The following is a 16,440-nucleotide window of genomic DNA, read 5'->3' as shown; positions in this document are numbered from 1 at the left end:
CCCCCACAAAACACACACCCTCTCTGGCTCATAGCCCCCCCCAAAACACACACACCCTCTCTGGCTCATAGCCCCCCCACAAAACACACACACCTCTCTGGGCTCATAGCCCCCCACAAAACACACACACCCTCTCTGGCTCATAGCCCCCCACAAACACACACACCCTCTCTGGTTCACACACTCTCTGGCTCATTAGCCCCCACAAAACACACACACTCTCTGGCTCATAGGCCCCCCCACAAAACACACACCCTCTCTGGTTCATAGCCCCCCCAAAACACACACACCCTCTCTGGCTCATAGGCCCCCACACAAACACACACACCTCTCTGGCTCATAGCCCCCCACAAACACACACACCCTCTCTGGCTCATAGCCCCCCCACAAAACACACACACCTTCTGGCTCATAGGCCCCCCCACAAAACACAAAACACACCCTCTCTGGCTCATAGCCCCCCACAAAACACACACACCCTCTCTGGCTCATAGCCCCCCACAAAACACACACACCCTCTCTGGTTCACACACTCTCTGGCTCATTAGCCCCCACAAAACACACACACCTCTCTGGCTCATAGCCCCCCCACAAAACACACACCTCTCTGGCTCATAGCCCCCCCCAAAACACACACACTCTCTGGCTCATGGCCCCCCCCACAAAAACACACACACCCTATAGCCCCCCACAAAACACACACACCCTCTCTGGCTCATAGCCCCCCCACAAAACACACACACACTCTCTGGCTCATAGGCCCCCCACAAAACACACACACACCCTCTGGCTCATAGGCCCCCACAAAAACACACACCCTCTCTGGCTCATAGCCACCCCACAAAACACACACACTCTCTGGCTCATAGCCCCCCCCCACAAAACACACACCACTCTCTGGCTCATTAGCCCCCACAAAACACACACACTCCCTCTGGCTCATAGCCCCCCCACAAACACACACACTCTCTGGCTCATAGGCCCCCACAAAACACACACACTCTCTGGTTCACACATCTCTGGCCCCCCCCCCAAAACACACACACCCTCTCTGGCTCATAGGCCCCCCAAAAACACACACACCCTCTCTGGCTCATAGCCCCCACAAAACACACACACCCTCTCTGGCTCATAGCCCCCCCACAAAACACACACACCCTCTCTGGCTCATAGCCCCCCCCCACAAAACACACACACCCTCTCTGGTTCACACACTCTCTGGCTCATTAGCCCCCACAAACACACACACCCTCTCTGGCTCATAGCCCCCCACAAAACACACACACCCTCTCTGGTTCATAGCCCCCCCCTACAAAACACACACACCTCTCTGGCTCATAGCCCCCCCACAAAACACACACACCTCTCTGGCTCATAGCCCCCCACAAACACACACACCCTCTCTGGCTCATAGCCCCCCACAAAACACACACACCCTCTCTGGCTCATAGGCCCCCCACAAAACACACACACACTCTGGCTCATAGCCCCCCACAAACACACAAAAACACACAAAACACACCCTCTCTCTGGGCTCATAGCCCCCACAAAATACACACACCCTCTCTGGCTCATAGCCCCCCAAAACACACACACCCTCTCTGGTTCACACACTCTCTGGCTCATTAGCCCCCCCAAAACACACACACCCTCTCTGGCTCATAGGCCACCCCACAAAACACACACACCCTCTCTGGCTCATAGCCCCCCCCCACAAAACACACACACCCTCTCTGGCTCAGCCCCCCCACAAAACACACACACCTCTCTGGCTCATAGCCCCCCCCAAAACACACACACCCTCTCTGGCTCATAGCCCCCCCACAAAACACACACACCTCTCTGGCTCATAGGCCCCCCCACAAAACACACACCCTCTCTGGCTCATAGCCCCCCCACAAAACACACACACCCTCTCTGGTTCACACTACTAGCTCCCCCCACAAAACACACACACCCTCTCTGGCTCAGGCCCCCACAAAACACACACCCTCTCTGGTTCATAGCCCCCACAAAACACACACACCCTCTCTGGCTCATAGGCACAAAACACACACCCCTCTGGCTCATAGGCCCCCCACAAAACACACACACCCTCTCTGGCTCATAGCCCCCCCACAAACACACACACCCTTCTGGCTCATAGCCCCCCACAAAACACACACACCCTCTCTGGCTCATAGCTCTCTGGCTCATAGCCCCCCACAAACACACACACACACACACACACACCTCTCTGGCTCATAGCCCCCCACAAAACACACACACCCTCTCTGGCTTATAGCCCCCCCACAAAACACACACACTCTCTGGCTCATAGCCCCCCACAAAACACACACACCCTCTCTGGTTCACACACTCTCTGGCTCATTAGCCCCCCCACAAAACACACACACCCTCTCTGGCTCATAGGCCCCCCACAAAATACACACACCCTCTCTGGTTCATAGCCCCCCCACAAAACACACACACCCTCTCTGGTTCACACTCTCTGGCCCCCCCAAAAACACACACCCTCTCTGGCTCATAGGCCCCCCACAAAACACACACACCCTCTCTGGTTCATAGCCCCCCCACAAAACACACACACCCTCTCTGGCTCATAGCCCCCCCCACAAAAACACACACTCTGGCTCATAGCCCCCCCACAAAACACACACACACTCTCTGGCTCATAGGCCCCCCCCACAAAACACACACACACCTCTCTGGCTCATAGCCCCCCCCCACAAAACACACACACCCTCTCTGGTTCACACACTCTCTGGCTCATTAGCCCCCACAAAACACACACACCCTCTCTGGCTCATAGGCCCCCCACAAAACACACACACCCTCTCTGGTTCATAGCCCCCACCCCACAAAACACACACACCCTCTCTGGCTTACAGCCACCCCCACAAAACACACACACACTCTCTGGCTCATAGCCCCCCCACAAAACACACACACCCTCTCTGGCTCATAGGCCCCCCCCACAAAACACACACACCCTCTCTGGCTCATAGGCCCCCCACAAAACACACACACCCTCACTGGCTTATAGCCACCCCCACAAAACACACACACCCTCTCTGGCTCATAGCCCCCCACAAAACACACACACCCTCTCTGGTTCACACACTCTCTGGCTCATTAGCCCCCAAACACACAAAACACACACACCTCTCTGGCTCATAGCCCCCCCACAAAAACACACCTCTCTGGTTCACACACTCTGGCTCATTAGCCCCCACAAAACACACACACCCTCTCTGGCTCATAGCCCCCCACAAAACACACACACCCTCTCTGGCTCATAGCCCCCCCCCACAAACACACACACCCTCTCTGGCTTACAGCCACCCCACAAAACACACACACACTCTGGCTCATAGCCCCCACAAAACACACACCCTCTCTGGCTCATAGGCCCCCACAAAACACACACACCCTCTCTGGCTCATAGGCCCCCCACAAAACACACACACCCTCTGGCTCATAGCCCCCCCAAAAACACACACACCCTCTGGCTCATAGGCCCCCCACAAAATACACACACCCTCTCTGGTTCATAGCCCCCCCACAAAACACACACACCCTCTCTGGTTCACACACTCTCTGGCTCATTAGCCCCCACAAAACACACACACCCTCTCTGGCTCATAGGCCCCCCACAAAATACACACACCCTCTCTGGTTCATAGCCCCCCACAAAACACACACACCCTCTCTGGTTCACACTCTCTGGCTCATTAGCCCCCCACAAAACACACACACCCTCTCTGGCTCATAGGCCCCCACGAAATACACACACCCTCTCTGGTTCATAGCCCCCCACAAACACACACACCCTCTCTGGTTCACACACTCTCTGGCTCATAGCCCCCACACAAAACACACACACTTCTCTGGCTCATAGCCCCCCACAAAACACACACACCTCTCCCTGGCTCATAGCCCCCCGACCACAAAACACACACACACTCTCTGGCTCATAGGCCCCCCACAAAACACACACACACTCTCTGGCTCATAGCCCCCCCACAAAACACACACACCCTCCCTGGCTCATAGCCCCCCCACCACAAAACACACACACACTCTCTGGCTCATAGGCCCCCCACAAAACACACACACTCTCTGGCTCATTAGCCCCCCACAACGCACACACCCTCTCTGGCTCATAGGCCCCCCCCACAAAACACACACACCCTCTCTGGCTCATAGGCCCCCCCACAAAACACACACACCCTCTCTGGTTCATAGGCCCCACCCCACAAAACACACACACCCTCTCTGGCTTACAGCCACCCCCACAAAACACACACACACTCTCTGGCTCATAGCCCCCACAAAACACACACACCCTCTCTGGCTCATAGGCCCCCCCCACAAAACACACACACCCTCTCTGGCTCATAGGCCCCCCACAAAACACACACACCCTCTCTGGCTCATAGCCCCCCCCACAACACACACACACCCTCTCTGGCTCATAGCCCCCACCACAAAACACACACACGCTCTCTGGCTCATAGGCCCCCCCCACAAAACACACACACACTCTCTGGTTCATAGCCCCCCACAACACACACACACCCTCTCTGGCTCATAGCCCCCACCACAAAACACACACACCCTCTCTGGCTCATAGGCCCCCCCCACAAAACACACACACCCTCTCTGGTTCATAGGCCCCACCCCACAAAACACACACACCCTCTCTGGCTTACAGCCACCCCCACAAAACACACACACACTCTCTGGCTCATAGCCCCCCCACAAAACACACACACCCTCTCTGGCTCATAGGCCCCCACAAAACACACACACCCTTCTCTGGCTCATAGGCCCCCCACAAAACACACACACCCTCTCTGGCTCATAGCCCCCACAACACACACACACCTCTCTGGCTCATAGCCCCCACAAACACACACACCCTCTCTGGCTCATAGCCCCCCCACAAAACACACACACCCTCTCTGGTTCACACACTCTCTGGCTCATTAGCCCCCACAAAACACACACACCCTCTCTGGCTCATAGCCCCCACAAAACACACACACCTCTCTGGCTCATAGGCCCCCCACAAAACACACACACCCTCTCTGGCTCATAGGCCCCCACAAACACACACACCCTCTCTGGCTCATAGGCCCCCCCCACAAAACACACACACCCTCTCTGGCTCATAGGCCCCCCCACAAAACACACACACCCTCTCTGGCTCATAGGCCCCCCCCACGAAACACACACACCCTCTCTGGCTCATAGGCCCCCCCACAAAACACACACACCCTCTCTGGTTCACACACTCTCTGGCTCATTAGCCCCCACAACACACACACCCTCTCTGGCTCATAGCCCCCCACAAAACACACACACCCTCTCTGGTTCATAGCCCCACCCCCCCACTAAACACACACACCCTCTCTGGCTCATAGCCCCCCACAAAACACACACACCCTCTCTGGCTCATAGCCCCCACCACAAAACACACACACCTCTCTGGCTCATAGCCCCCACAAAACAAACACACCCTCTCTGGCTCATAGCCCCCACCACAAAAACACACACACGCCTCTCTGGCTCATAGGCCCCCCACAAAACACACACACACTCTCTGGTTCATAGCCCCCCCCACAAAACACACACACCCTCTCTGGTTCATAGCCCCCCACAAACACACACACCTCTCTGGCTCATAGGCCCCCCACAAAACACACACACCCTCTGTGGTTCACACTACTCTGGCTCATTAGACCCCCCAAAACACACACACCCTCTCTGGCTCATAGGCCCCCACAAAATACACACACCCTCTCTGGTTCATAGCCCCCCCCACAAAACACACACACCCTCTCTGGTTCACACACTCTCTGGCTCATTAGCCCCCACCACAAAACACACACACCCTCTCTGGCTCATAGCCCCCCACAAAATACACACACCCCTCTGGTTCATAGCCCCCCACTAAACACACACACCCTCTCTGGCTCATAGGCCCCCCACAAAACACACACACCCTCTCTGGCTCATAGCCCCCCACAACAAAACACACACCCTCTCTGGCTCATAGCCCCCACCACAAAACACACACACGCTCTCTGGCTCATAGGCCCCCCCCCACAAAACACACACACACTCTCTGGTTCATAGCCCCCCCCACAAAACACACACACCCTCTCTGGCTCATAGCCCCCACAAAACACACACCCTCTCTGGCTCATAGCCCCCCACAAACACACACACCCTCTCTGGCTCATAGGCCCCCCACAAACACACACACACTCTCTGGTTAGCCCCCACAAAACACACACACCCTCTCTGGCTCATAGGCCCCCCACAAAACACACACACCCTCTCTGGCTCATAGGCCCCCCACAAAACACACACACCCTCTCTGGCTTATAGGCCACCCCCACAAAACACACACACTCTCTGGCTTATAGCCCCCACAAAACACACACACCCTCTCTGGCTCATAGGCCCCCCCACAAAACACACACACCTCTGGCTCATAGGCCCCCACAAAACACACACACCCTCTCTGGCTCATAGGCCCCCCACAAAAACACACACACCCTCTCTGGCTCATAGCCCCCCACAAAACACACACACCTCTCTGGTTCACACACTCTCTGGCTCATTAGCCCCCCACAAAACACACACACCCTCTCTGGCTCATAGCCCCCCACAAACACACACACACCTCTCTGGTTCATAGCCCCAACAAACACACACACCCTCTCTGGCTCATAGCCCTCCCCACAAAACACACACCCTCTCTGGCTCATAGCCCCCCCACAAAACACACACACCCTCTCTGGCTCATAGCCCCCCACAAAACACACACACCCTCTCTGGTTCACACTCTCTGGCTCATTAGCCCCCCACAAAACACACACACCCTCTCTGGCTCATAGCCCCCCACAAAACACACACACCCTCTCTGGTTCATAGCCCCCCCCACAAAACACACACACACTCTGGCTCAGCCAGGCCCCCACAAAACACACACACACCTCTCTGGCTCATAGCCCCCCTCAACAAAACACACACACCCTCTCTGGCTCATAGGCCCCCCTCCCACAAAACACACACACCCTCTCTGGCTCATAGGCCCCCCACAAAACACACACACCCTCACTGGCTTATAGCCACCCCAAAACACACACACCCTCTCTGGCTCATAGCCCCCACAAAACACACACACCCTCTCTGGTTCACACACTCTCTGGCTCATAGCCCCCCACAAAACACACACACCCTCTCTGGCTCATAGGCCCCCCACAAAATACACACACCCTCTCTGGTTCATAGCCCCCACTAAACACACACACTCTCTCTGGCTCATAGCCCCCCACAAAACACACACACCCTCTCTGGCTCATAGCTCTCTGGCTCATAGCCCCCCCACAAACACACACACACCCTCTCTGGCTCATAGCCCCCACCACAAAACACACACACTCTCTGGCTCATAGCCCCCACAAAACACACACACCCTGGCTCATAGCCACCCCCACAAAACACACACACTCTCTGGCTCATAGCCCCCCCCACAAAACACACACACCCTCTGGCTCATAGCCCCCCCCCACAAAACACACACACCCTCTCTGGTTCATAGCCCCCCACAAACACACACACCCTCTCTGGCTCATAGGCCCCCCCACAAAACACACACACCCTCTCTGGTTCACACACTCTGGCTCCCCCCACAAAACACACACACCCTCTCTGGTTCATAGGCCCCCCTCAAAATACACACACCTCTCTGGTCATAGCCCCCCCCACAAAACACACACACTCTGGTTCACACACTCTCTGGCTCATTAGCCCCCACAAAACACACACACCCCTCTCTGGCTCATAGGCTCCCCCTACAAAACACACACACCTCTCTGGCTCATAGCCCCCACAAACACACACACCCTCTCTGGCTCATAGCCCCCCCACAAAACACACACACACTCTCTGGCTCATAGCCCCCCAAAACACACACACCCTCTCTGGCTCATAGGCCCCCCCACAAAACACACACACCCTCTGTGGTTCACACACTCTCTGGCTCATTAGCCCCCCACAAACACACACACCCTCTCTGGCTCATAGGCCCCCCCCACAAAATACACACACCCTCTCTGGTTCAAACAAACACACACCCTCTCTGGCTCATAGCCCCCCACAAAAACACACACACTCTGTGGTTCTCTCTGGCTCATTAGCCCCCCAAAACACACACACACTCTCTGGCTCATAGCCCCCCACAAAACACACACACCCTCTCTGGCTCATAGGCCCCCCCACAAAACCACACACCCTCTCTGGCTCATAGCCCCCACAAAACACACACACCTCTCTGGTTCATAGCCCCCCCCCACTAAACACACACACCCTCTCTGGTTAGCCCCCCCAAACACACACACACCTCTCTGGCTCATAGCCCCACAAACACACACAACACACTCTCTGGCTCATTAGCCCCCCACAAAACACACACCTCTCTCTGGCTCATAGGCCCCCACAAAATACACACACCCTCTCTGGCTCATAGCCCCCCACAAAACACACACACCCTCTCTGGTTCACACTCTGGCTCATTAGCCCCCCCCACAAAACACACACAATAGGCCCCCCACAAAACACACACACCCTCTCTGGCTCATAGCCCCCCCACTAAACACACACACCCTCTCTGGCTCATAGCCCCCCCACAAAACACACACACCTCTGGCTCATAGCCCCCCACAAAACACACACACCCTCTCTGGCTCATAGCCCCCCACACAAAACACACACACTCTCTGGTTCATAGCCCCCCACACAAAACAAAACACACACACCCTCTCTGGCTCATAGCCCCCCCACAAAACACACACACACCTCTCTGGCTCATAGCCCCCACAAAACACACACTCTCTGGCTCATTAGCCCCCCCACAAAACACACACACCCTCTGGCTCATAGCCCCCCCACAAAACACACACACCCTCTCTGGTTCATAGCCCCCACCCCACAAAACACACACACCTCTCTGCTCATAGCCCCCCACAAAAACACACACACCTCTCTGGCTCATAGCCCCCACAAAACACACACCTCTCTGGCTCATAGGCCCCCCACAAAACACACACACCTCTCTGGCTCATAGCCCCCACAAAACACACACACCTCTCTGGCTTATAGCCACCCCCCACAAAACACACACCCTCTCTGGCTCATAGCCCCCACAAAACACACACACCCTCTCTGGTTCACACACACTCTGGCTCATTAGCCCCCACAAAACACACACACCCTCTCTGGCTCATAGGCCCCCCACAAAATACACACACCCTCTCTGGTTCATAGCCCCCTACAAAACACACACACCCTCTCTGGCTCATAGCCCCCTCCCACAAAACACACACACCTCTCTGGCTCATAGCCCCCCACAAAACACACACACCTCTCTGGCTCATAGCACAAAACACACCCTCTCTGGCTCATAGCCCCCACCACAAAACACACACACCCTCTCTGGCTCATAGCCCCCACCACAAAACACACACACTCTCTGGCTCATAGGCACAAAACACACACACACTCTCTGGCTCATAGCCCCCACAAAACACACACACCCTCCTGGCTCATCTGGCTCATAGGCCCCCACCAAAACACACACACACTCTCTGGCTCATAGCCCCCACAAAACACACACACCCTTCTCTCTGGCTCATAGGCCCCCCACAAAACACACACACCCTCTCTGGCTCATAGCCCTCCCACAGAAAACACACACCTCTCTGGCTCATAGCCCCCCCACAAACACACACACCCTCTCTGGCTCATAGCCCCCCACAAAACACACACACTCTCTGGCTCATAGCCCCCCCACAAACAAACACACACACCTCTCTGGCTCATAGCACCCCACAAAACACACACACACTCTCTGGCTCTAGCCCCCCCACAAAACACACACACACTCTCTGGCTCATAGCCCCCCCACAAAACACACACACCCTCTCTGGCTCATAGGCCCCCCACAAAACACACACACCTCTCTGGCTCATAGCCCCCCACAAAACACACACACCCTCACTGGCTTATAGCCACCCACAAAACACACACACCCTCTCTGGCTCATAGCCCCCCACAAAACACACACACCCTCTCTGGTTCACACACTCTCTGGCTCATTAGCCCCCCCACAAAACACACACACCCTCTCTGGCTCATAGGCCCCCCACAAAATACACACACCCTCTCTGGTTCATAGCCCCCCCCCACAAAACACACACACCCTCTCTGGCTCATAGCCCCCCCCACAAAACACACACACCCTCTCTGGCTCATAGCCCCCCCACCACAAAACACACACACCCTCTCTGGCTCATAGCCCCCCCACAAAACACACACACCCTCTCTGGCTCATAGCCCCCACCACAAAACACACACACCCTCTGGGCTCATAGCCCCCCCACAAAACACACACACACCCTCTCTGGCTCATAGGCCCCCCACAAAACACACACACACTCTCTGGCTCATAGCCCCCACCACAAAACACACACACCCTCTCTGGCTCATAGCCCCCACCACAAAACACACACCCTCTCTGGCTCATAGGCCCCCCCCACAAAACACACACACAATTAGCCCCCCCAAAAACACACACACCCTCTCTGGCTCATAGGCCCCCACAAAACACACACCCTCTCTGGCTCATAGCCCCCCCACAAAAACACACACCCTCTCTGGCTCATAGCCCCCTGGCTCATAGCCCCCACCAAAACACACACACTCTCTGGCTCTAGCCCCCCACACACACACAAACACACACACCCTCTCTGGCTCATAGCCCCCCCACAAACACACACACACTCTCTGGCTCATAGGCCCCCCCACAAAAAACACACACACCTCTCTGGCTCATTAGCCCCCCACAAAACACACACACCTCTCTGGCTCATAGCCCCCCCACAAAACACACACACACCCTCTCTGGTTCATAGCCCCCCCCACAAAACACACACACCCTCTCTGGCTTACAGCCACCCCACAAAACACACACACTCTCTGGCTCATAGCCCCCACAAAACACACACACCCTCTCTGGCTCATAGGCCCCCCCCACAAAACACACACACCCTCTCTGGCTCATAGGCCCCCAAAAAACACACACACCCTCTCTGGCTCATAGCCCCCCAAAACACACACACCCTCTCTGGTTCACACACTCTCTGGCTCATTAGCCCCCACAAAACACACACCCCTCTCTGGCTCATAGCCCCCCACAAAACACACACACCCTCTCTGGCTCATAGCCCCCCCCCACAAAACACACACACCCTCTCTGGCTCATAGCCCCCCCCACAAAACACACACACCCTCTCTGGCTCATAGCCCCCCACAAAACACACACACACCTCTCTGGCTCATAGCCCCCACCACAAAACACACACACACTCTCTGGCTCATAGGCCCCCCACAAAACACACACACACTCTCTGGCTCATAGCCCCCCCCACACAAAACACACACACCCTCTGGCTCATAGCCCCCCCACAAAACACACACACACTCTCTGGCTCATAGGCCCCCCACAAAACACACACACACTCTCTGGCTCATTAGCCCCCCACAAACACACACACCCTCTCTGGCTCATAGGCCCCCCACAAAACACACACACCCTCTCTGGCTTACAGCCCCCCTACAAAACACACACCCTCTCTGGCTCATAGGCCCCCACAAAAACACACACACCCTCACTGGCTCATAGCCACCCCACAAAACACACACACCCTCTCTGGCTCATAGCCCCCCACAAAACACACACACCCTCTCTGGTTCACACTAGCCCCCCCACAAAACACACACACCCTCTCTGGCCTCATAGCCCCCCTCACAAAACACACACACCTCTCTGGTTCATAGCCCCCCCCACTAAACACACACACACCCTCTGGCCCATAGCCCCCCACAAACACACACACCCTCTCTGGCTTATAGCCCCCCACCACAAAACACACACACCCTCTCTGGCTCATAGCCCCCCCACAAAACACACACACCCTCTCTGGCTCATAGCCCCACCACAAAACACACACACCCTCTCTGGCTCATAGCCCCCACCACAAAACACACACATGCTCTCTGGCTCATAGGCCCCCCACAAAACACACACCCTCTCTGGTTCATAGCCCCCCCACAAACACACACACCTCTCTGGCTCATAGGCCCCACCCACAAACACACACACCTCCCTGGCTCATAAGCCCCCCCCACAAAACACACACACCTCTCTGGCTCATAGGCCCCCCACAAACACACACACACTCTCTGGCTCATTAGCCCCCCACAAAACACACACACCCTCTCTGGCTCATAGCCCCCCACAAAACACACACACCCTCTCTGGTTCACACACTCTCTGGCTCATTAGCCCCCCACAACACACACACCCTCTCTGGCTCATAGCCCCCCCCACAAAACACACACACCCTCCCTGGCTCATAGCCCCCCGACCACAAAACACACACACCTGGCTCATAGCCCCCCACCACAAAACACACACATGCTCTCTGGCTCATAGGCCCCCCACAAAACACACACACCCTCTGGTTCATAGCCCCCCACAAACACACACACCCTCTCTGGCTCATAGGCCCCACCCACAAACACACACACCCTCCTGGCTCATAAGCCCCCCCCACAAAACACACACACCCTCTCTGGCTCATTAGCCCCCACAAAACACACACACCCCCATAGCCCCCCCACAAAACACACACACCCTCTCTGGTTCACACACTCTCTGGCTCATTAGCCCCCCACAAAACACACACACCCTCTCTGGCCCATAGCCCCCCCACAAAACACACACACCTCTCTGGTTCATAGCCCCCACCCCACAAAACACACACACCTCTCTGGCTTACAGCCACCCCACAAAAACACACACACACTCTCTGGCTCATAGCCCCCCCACAAAACACACACCCCCTCTCTGGCTCATAGGCCCCCCACAAAACACACACACCCTCTCTGGCTCATAGCCCCCCACAAAACACACACACCCTCACTGGCTTATAGCCACCCCCACAAAACACACACACCCTCTCTGGCTCATAGCCCCCCCCCACAAAACACACACACCCTCTCTGGTTCACACACTCTCTGGCTCATTAGCCCCCCCACAAAACACACACACCCTCTCTGGCTCATAGGCCCCCACAAAATACACACACCCTCTCTGGTTCATAGCCCCCCACTAAACACACACACCCTCTCTGGCTCATAGCCCCCTCCCACAAAAACACACACCTCACTGGCTCATAGCCCCCACCACAAAAACACACACACCCTCTCTGGCTCATAGCCCCCCACAAAAACACACACCCTCTCTGGCTCATAGCCCCCCCACCACAAAACACACACACACTCTCTGGCTCATAGGCCCCCCACAAAACACACACACCTCTCTGGTTCATAGCCCCCCACAAAACACACACACCCTCTCTGATTCATAGCCCCCCACAAACACACACACCCTCTCTGATTCATAGCCCCCAAAAACACACACACCCTCACTGGCTTATAGCCACCCCCACAAAACACACACACCCTCTCTGGCTCATAGGCCCCACCCACAAAACACACACACCCTCTCTGGCTCATAGCCGCGCCCCTCCCCCCTCACAAAACACACAAACCGCACGCACACTTGTTCTTTAGAGGTCTCTGTTGTGTGTTTTGTGTAACGATGATCTAGAGGTTTGGGTTAGTTTGCATGTTTTATTCATTTTATGTGGTAAGGCTATTAGTTAGGGTTGTGTTTGGATAGGGACAAACACGCACACCAGCGTGTGTGTGTACCTAATCAGGCTAATAGAGTGATGGGGGGACTCAGAGGGGAAACGGACACTAAATCTGAGGCACATAATATGGCCTGGGTTCCCAGGAGGAGAGATTGGTACTGGCTTGAAACACAGGGTCTGAGAGTGAAGCTTGTGCTAGATTAGATTAAGGGGGGTAGGTTTCTGCTTCATTTGGTACAGGGCCATGGGCCAGATGGGTTGGAACGGGGCTATGGGCCAGATGGTTTGGAACGGGGCCATGGGCCAGATGGGTTGGAACGGGACCATGGGCCAGATGGGTTGGAACGGGACCATGGGCCAGATGGGTTGGAACGGGGCCATGGGCCAGATTGGTTGGAACGGGGCCATGGGGATTCTGACTTCTGATTGAATAGGAATGCTTAGCCATTGTCTGTCTGGAAAAAGTTGAGGAAGTGCAGGAAGACATGGAGAGAATGAGGAGCGTGGAAGAGTAGAATGAGGATTGTTACCTGGCTGACACGTAGACTCGTGGTACACTGGCAGTATGTGGCTTTAGCCATGCAAGTGGATTGTGTGACTTAATGTTTGTCTATGCTTCTCCCTCTGTAGTGGAGACCATCCTGGGTCTGACTGGAGCCACCATGGGCTCCCTCATCTGCTTCATCTGCCCTGCCCTCATCTACAGAAAGATCCAGAAGAATGGACTCACCGCACAGGTCACACACACACACACACACACACACACACACACACAGACACACAGACACACAGACACAGTTGAAGTCGGAAGTTTACTTACACCTTAGCCAAATACATTTAAACTCAGTTTTTCACAATTCATGACATTTAATCCTAGTAAAAATTCCCTGTCTTTGGTTCAGTTAGGATCACCACTTTTATTTTAAGAATTTGAGATATCAGAATAATAGTAGAGGAAATTATTTATATCAGTTTTTATTTCTTTCATCACATTCCCAGTGGGTCAGAAGTTTACATACACTTAATTAGTATTTGGTAGCATTGCCTTTAAATTGTTTCACTTGGGTCAAACGTTTCGGGTAGCCTTCCACAAGCTTCCCACAATAAGTTGGGTGAATTTTGGCCGATTCCTCCTAACAGATCTGGTGTAACTGAGTCAGGTTTGTAGGCCTCCTTCCTCACAAACACTTTTTCAGTTCTGCCCACAAATTTTCTATGGATTGAGGTCAGGGCTTTGTGAGGGCCACTCTAATACCTTGACTTTGTTGTCCTTAAGCCATTTTGCCACAACTTTGGAAGTATGCTTGGAGTCATTGTCCATTTGGAAGACTCATTTGCGACCAAGCTTTAACTTCCTGACTGATGTCTTGAGATGTTGATTCAATATATCCACATAATTTTCCTCCCTCATGATGCCATTTATTTTGTGAAGCACACCAGTCCCTCCTACAGCAAAGCACCCCCACAACATGATGCTGCCACCTCCGTGCTTCACGGTTGGGATGGTGTTCTTCGACTTGCAAGCCTTCCTTTTTTTCTCCAAATTGTCATTATGGCCAAACAGTTTTATTTTTGTTTCGTCAGAGAAGAGGACATTTATTCAAAAAGTACAATGTTTGTCCCCATGTGCAGTTGCAAACCGTAGTCTGGCTTTCTTATGGCGGTTTTGGAGCAGTGGCTTCTTCCTTGCTGAGCGGCCTTTCAGGTTATGTCGATATAGGACTCGTTTTACTGTGGATATAGATACTTTCATACCTGTTTCCTCCAGCATCTTCACAAGGTCCTTTGCTGTTGTTCTGGGATTGATTTGCACTTTTTGCACCAAAGTACGTTCATCTCTAGGAGACAGAACGCATCTCCTTCCTGAACGGTATGATGGCTGCGTGGTCCCATGGTGTTTATACTTGCGTACTATTGTTTGTACAGATGAACGTGGTACCTTCAGGCATTTGGAAATTGCTCCCAAGGATGAACCAGACTTGTGGAGGTCTAAAAAATGTTTTCTGAGGTCTTGGCTGATTTCTTTCTTTCTTGATTTTCCCATGATGTCAAGCAAAGAAGCACTGAGTTTGAAGGTAGGCCTTGAAATACATCCACAGGTACACCTCCCATTGACTCAAATTATGTCAATTAGCCTTCTGGAATTTTCCAAGCTGTTTAAAGGCACAGTCAACTTAGTGTATGTAAACTTCTGACCCACTGGAATTATGATACAGTGATTTATAAGTGAAATAATCTGTCTGTACACAATTGTTGGAAAAATGATTTATGTCATGCACAAAGTAGATGTCCTAACCGACTTGCCAAACTAATTGGTTTACAATACATTTTTGGAGTGGTTGAAAAAAAGAGTTTTCATGACTCCAACCTAAGTGAATGTAAACTTCCGACTTCAACTGTACATACATACATACATGCATGCATACATACATACATACATACATACATACATACATACATACATACATACATACATACATACATACATACATACATACATACATACATACATACATACATACAGTCGGGCAAAAAAGTATTTAGTCAGCCACCAATTGTGCAAGTTCTTCCACTTAAAAAGATGAGAGGCCTGTAATTTTCATCATAGGTACACTTCAACTATGACAGACAAAATGAGGAAAGA

The 16,440-nt window shown here is 53.8% G+C and overlaps 1 protein-coding gene across 4 annotated transcripts in view; it reads left to right on the top strand.

The window, feature by feature from the left end:
* LOC118370999 (putative sodium-coupled neutral amino acid transporter 10) overlaps window positions 1-16,440 on the top strand; it is a 79,554-nt gene that overhangs the window by 43,557 nt on the left and 19,557 nt on the right. For all 4 annotated transcript variants that reach the window (XM_052471668.1, XM_052471670.1, XM_052471667.1 and 1 more), the window contains one exon: window positions 14,427-14,533. In XM_052471668.1, coding sequence (XP_052327628.1) covers window positions 14,427-14,533 — 107 coding nt within the window. The remainder of the gene's footprint in view (window positions 1-14,426; window positions 14,534-16,440) is intronic.

This window comes from Oncorhynchus keta, chromosome 2 (assembly GCF_023373465.1).
Source record: "Oncorhynchus keta strain PuntledgeMale-10-30-2019 chromosome 2, Oket_V2, whole genome shotgun sequence".
Lineage (NCBI taxonomy): Eukaryota > Metazoa > Chordata > Actinopteri > Salmoniformes > Salmonidae > Oncorhynchus > Oncorhynchus keta.
This window is presented reverse-complemented; position numbering and strand designations above follow the sequence as displayed.